Source organism: Blennius ocellaris, assembly GCF_963422515.1.
Source record: "Blennius ocellaris genome assembly, chromosome: 18".
Classification (NCBI taxonomy): domain Eukaryota; kingdom Metazoa; phylum Chordata; class Actinopteri; order Blenniiformes; family Blenniidae; genus Blennius; species Blennius ocellaris.
The window spans coordinates 2,772,527-2,777,455 of record NC_137667.1 but is presented as its reverse complement, the minus strand read 5'-3'; the positions used below and the strand labels follow the sequence as shown (position 1 = coordinate 2,777,455).

The 4,929-nt window shown below is 52.4% G+C and overlaps 1 protein-coding gene across 1 annotated transcript; it reads right to left on the bottom strand.

The window, feature by feature from the left end:
• Positions 1-2,220: 2,220 nt before the first annotated feature.
• On the bottom strand, positions 2,221-4,191 carry flrt2 (fibronectin leucine rich transmembrane protein 2; the record flags this gene model as incomplete). Its single annotated transcript, XM_080514516.1, has 1 exon — positions 2,221-4,191. One exon carries the CDS (start codon positions 4,189-4,191, stop codon positions 2,221-2,223), a length of 1,971 nt encoding a protein of 656 aa, XP_080370642.1.
• Between the last annotated feature and the right edge of the window lie 738 nt (positions 4,192-4,929).

Genomic DNA, 4,929 nt, shown 5'->3' with positions numbered 1-4,929 from the left:
AGCCTATGGGTTGTTTTTTTTGTTTAAAAACGAGATTTTAGGATGCGACACCCAGATGAGCGGCTCGTTGGGACAGGTGACGGATCTCTGGTTGATGTGTTTCTGTAAAAACTTTGAAAAACAAACAAAAAAAAAGGCTTCAAGCACTCAAAAAAACCGGAGTCCATGCGATCATGATCAGAGCTATTGCTGGAATTACATTAAGTGCAGCTACTTTTTGAGACACTCCGACCGCCGAGGTAAATCCTCTCAAGAGATAATCTCGGCGATAACACGATAAGTACGAGCCCTTGAAAAACTATTCTCTTTGAAACATCCGGCACTGGTTCGCCTCGGTAAGTCAGAGCAGCTCGAGTTAAAAAAAAAAGAAGAAGAAGAAAAAAAAAAAGCTTCATGCAGCCAAGTGAAAATAAGGGCTTACATAGTTTTCTCCCTTTTTTGGTTGGAGATTAAGAGAGAAGGGTAAAAAAAAAAAAAAAAAAAAGAAGAGGTAGGGGGAGATTCTTTAAGCTTGCCCCACCCCTTCCCGTTGAAACTCAAATCTTGTCAAATCAAATCAAGTCTTCTGAAGGAGTGCATAGCGAAGACCTCTCGCAGCCTGGGAGGGGAGGGGGGGCGCTCTCCATCCGGCCGAACGACGTGGAGATTCTCACGGCGGCGGGAAAAAATCATCCCCGGGAAGGTGCTCTTGTTCTGGCGAGCCAAACGACGGACGTCATTTCCTAATCCATCATATAATCTAATGAATGCAAGGCGACGACGGGGGGTTGAAATAAGTGGGTGTGTAATTAGTGTTATATGTCAACCATCTCGGAATTCATCAAGCTTACACACACACACACACACACACACACACACGGACAATCCCACCCCGTAACGGACCACAGTGGTGACAATCCATATCATTTCGCCGCCAAACACAGAGAGCACTGTTAGTTTTAAATGATTCCACATCATTAAGTAGCTCGATGAGCAAGAATACTCCACACAATGCTGTATGAGCATGAGTAATGCTGTCTGGGTAATGGGCTCCAAGGGGGGGGGTAAAGGGACTCTTTCTGCCCCGTCATCAGCCGCCCCCTCACGCACCACACTGAGGGAAACTGCCCCCTTGTGGACACAGAAAGGAACAGGGAAAGGAAAATGTAAAAAAAAAAAAAAGCTAAACTGGAACAAATCAGAAGGATTTCTTCCAAAAGGAGCCACGTGTAAGTCTCAGCACATCCGTGCACCTCATTAGAGACATTAATCCTTTGTTGCTTTTTTAGCCCGCGTTAATAACGCTCCTCCAAAAGCGTCCCCTTTTTTTACTAAATCCCACCTTCGTTCCGCTGCGAGACGAGCGAGAACAAAGATGCTTTTAGTGGCGAGGCCCTTTTGGGAAATTTCAACGTTCTCCCCTGCACAACATCCACAGTCTCTTACATGCGATCACCACCTCTTGCTCATTTCCTGCCTCGGCTACCATTATTATTATTAAAAAAAAAAAAAAAAAAAGTGCACTTCGAGTCTTTTTCTTTTTTTTTTTCCCCTCTTTTACAACATGCCACCATTGAACCAGTGCTTTATTTCCACAGCGCTCTAATCAGCAGTGTTTGGATTTCCCCTGTGCTGTGTTGTCTTTTACCACTGTTCTGTTGTACCGGGGGTGGGGGAGGGGGGGGGGGGTGTGTGCAAGGGTTTCGAAGCGTGAACAAAAAAAAAGGCCATATTTTTTGCTTCTGTGGTTAGCAAAGGATCCCAGCCCTCTAAAGCGCCCCCAACGTTTTCCAAAAGGCTGACAGCGTTTTCACTTCTTTCTGCTTTTGTGTGTGTGCGTGTGTGTGTGTGTGTGTGTGTGTGTGTGCGTGTCTGTGTGTGCGTGTCAGAAGCTACACCCAGGGTGCCGTGATTGTACAAATCCCACGTTCATGTACAGTACTGACCATTAAAACAACTTTCAAAACCCTGCTGGTTATAAAAAAAAGAATCACTCGTATCGCTCTCTTTTTTTTTTTCTCTCCTAAGAATAAAAAAGATAGCACATTATTATCCACAGTATAAATTACATCGTAGACAGAACTTGGAAATATATATAGTACAGTTATATTTCACTAGAGTGTTTTTTTTTTTAATATATTTTTTGTCGTCTACACAAACAATGTACGTATGTGTGTGTGTGTGTGTACGTGTGTGTACGTGTGTGTGTGTGTGTGTGCCACTGTACTATGTGCTGCTGCATCACGTGTGGCAGAACTCTGTACTGGGCACGTTGCTGCTCTTGCAGTAGGCGATGCTGTTGTTACTGAGGTGACAGTCTCTAAACCCGATGCCCCCGTTGGGCGTGTAGATGGGCTGGATGCGGAAATCTCCCTTGAGCAGCTGCTCGTTGTTCAGCGCCACGATCTGGAAACTGGTCTCAGTCATCTCCAGGATGGAGTTATCCTTCTTGGTCCCGGCCTCGCAGTAGTCGTCTTTTCTCCTGCCGCGGTTGTATTTCCACTTGGTCGACGACGACCGGCTCTTCCGGTGCACGTGCCAGCAGAACAGGCCGAGCAGCGTCACCAGGACGATGAGCACCGCGCCGCCGATGATCCCGGCCATGAGCAGCGTGGAGTTGACGCCGTCCTGGGGGGCCTGCTCCCGGCCCGGGGGCTTGGTGGACGCCGGCGCCTTGGTCCGGGCCTCGGAGCATATGGTGTCCTCCCCGGGCCGGTAGGAGTTCAAGGTGTCCAGGACGTGCACGCAGATCCGGTACACGGAGCGCGGCTCCAGGTCGGCCAGGCCGACCTGCCGCCGGTCGCCGCTCACCGTCCGTTCCCGCATCCCTTCGTTTATTTGGCTTTGGCCCCTTTTGACCCAGGTGACCTTGTAGGCTGTGACGGTGAAGTAGGAAGCCCAGCTCACGTCGATGTTGGTGGAGTTGACCACGTGGAAGGAGATCTGAAGGGGGTCCTCGTAAGGAGGCAGGGGGCCGGGGGGGTTGGGAATCGGCGGCAGCGGGGGGGAGGGCGACTCGAACGAGTAGGGGACGGACGTGGTGACGAGGGTGGAGACCACGGCGGTGGTGGTGGGCGGGGGAGGGGGCGTGGAGCGGAGGGTGGGCCAGGGCGGCTGGTCGGGCTCAACGGGACACTCGATGATATCCAGCGTGAGCTCTCTGATTGTCATGCCGCGCACCTTCTCCGGGCTGGAGCACACGAAGCCCCGGGCGTTGATGGAGGAAGGCAGCGACTTCAGCCACACCACCACCCACTTCACCGCGCAGTCACAGCGCCAGGGGTTGTTCCGCACGATGAGGTGCTTCAGGCTGGACAGGCCGTCGAACACGCCCTGCGTCAGAGTCTGGAGCTGGTTGGTGGAGATATCCAGCTTCTCCAGCCGGTTTAAGTCGGCGAACGCCGCCACGGGTATCTGGTCAATCTGGTTCTCCTGCAGGCTGAGCTTGGCCAGGGACTGGCTCGGCAGGAGGGGAGGGGGGAAGGTCAGCGAGTTGCGGGCGAGCGCCAACTCTCGGAGGGTGGCCAGTTCCTGGAAGGTGCCCGGCGCGATGCCCTCGTCCGTCAGCAGGTTCCCGTCCAGCAGGAGGCGCTGCAGGCGCGTCACGTTCTGGAAGGCCTCCTCCGCGATGACGGCGATGCGGTTCTCGTCCAGCCGCAGCTCCTTCAGGTCCTCCGGGAGGCCGATGGGAACGCTGCTCAAGTGGTTCTTGGTGAGGAAGAGGAGCTTGAGGCTCAGCGCCTCCCGGAAGGCCCCTTCCTCCACCCCCACGGTGGAGATGGAGTTGTCGTCGAGGTGCAGCTCCTCCAGCTTGGTCAGCTGCGCCAGGGCCGCCCTGGAGATGGTCTGGATATTGTTCTCCTGGAGATGCAGGACCCGGGTGTTCTTGGGCAGATTGATGGGGAACTCATCCAGCTGGTTGCCGTAGAGATACACGGTCTCCACGGACTCCAGGTTGTGAAGTTCCACCGGGAAGCCGGCATTGTTGATCTGGTTGTTGTGCAGGTAGAGCACCTTGTAGCCCTCCTGTATCCCCAGAGGCACTGACGTCAGGCCGCGCTCGTTGCAGTACACGAACCCTTTGTCACAACGACACTCGTCCGGGCACGAGGCGCCGGGGCGGAACTGCATCTGGAGGCTCAGGATGACAGTCAACCAAAACTGCACGAACGAGGCCCAATCTTTATTCCAGGGTCCAGCCAGAAACTCCATAGTGGAAAACCAAAACAGGAAAAGGGAAACCAACAATAAAAAAAAAAAAGAAGAAGAAAAAAAAAGAAAAATCAAAAATTAGAAAGGCAATGACGTATATATATATCCACCAAAAGCCCAGAGCCACGAAAAAAGTCCACCTCGGAGCGTTTGGGTAATGATGCAGTTAGCCGGGGGAAAGAGCAGGAAACCGTGGGAGTAATCCTGTAAATGCTAGTCCTCAGCCGAAGAGCGACGGTCTCATTAGTGGCAGGCCGGTCCTCGGACTGACTCCATCCGTGCCGAGACATCAGACCATAGCGGGACTCTCCACTCGCTGCGCCATGCAGAGCTCGGCCAGGGCCAATTTGAAGCCACGCAGTCGAGAGCCACCGCCGGCTACCGCTCGCCTGTCCGTCACACACTGCCGGTCCCCGACCAGGCCAGAGTCCGAGGGGGGTGACATTTGGATCCACAGACCTGTGGGGAAAACAAAGAAAAGCTGGATGAGGTTTTTTTTTTTTTTTTATTATTTAAGGAGCGAGGGGGGGGGGGGGGGGCTGTCCTTGGAAAAATTCTCCCTCTGCTCCTTTACGCCTTTATTTAACACACATACCAACTGTTCCTTCCTTCTCATGAGCGACACAGACAAGAGTCACCAAACATACCGTCCATGTGGGATTATGCACTGGCCATGTTTAAAAAAAAAAGAAAGAAAGAAAGAAAGAAAGGGAGTCTGATAAATATTCAGAACAGCTC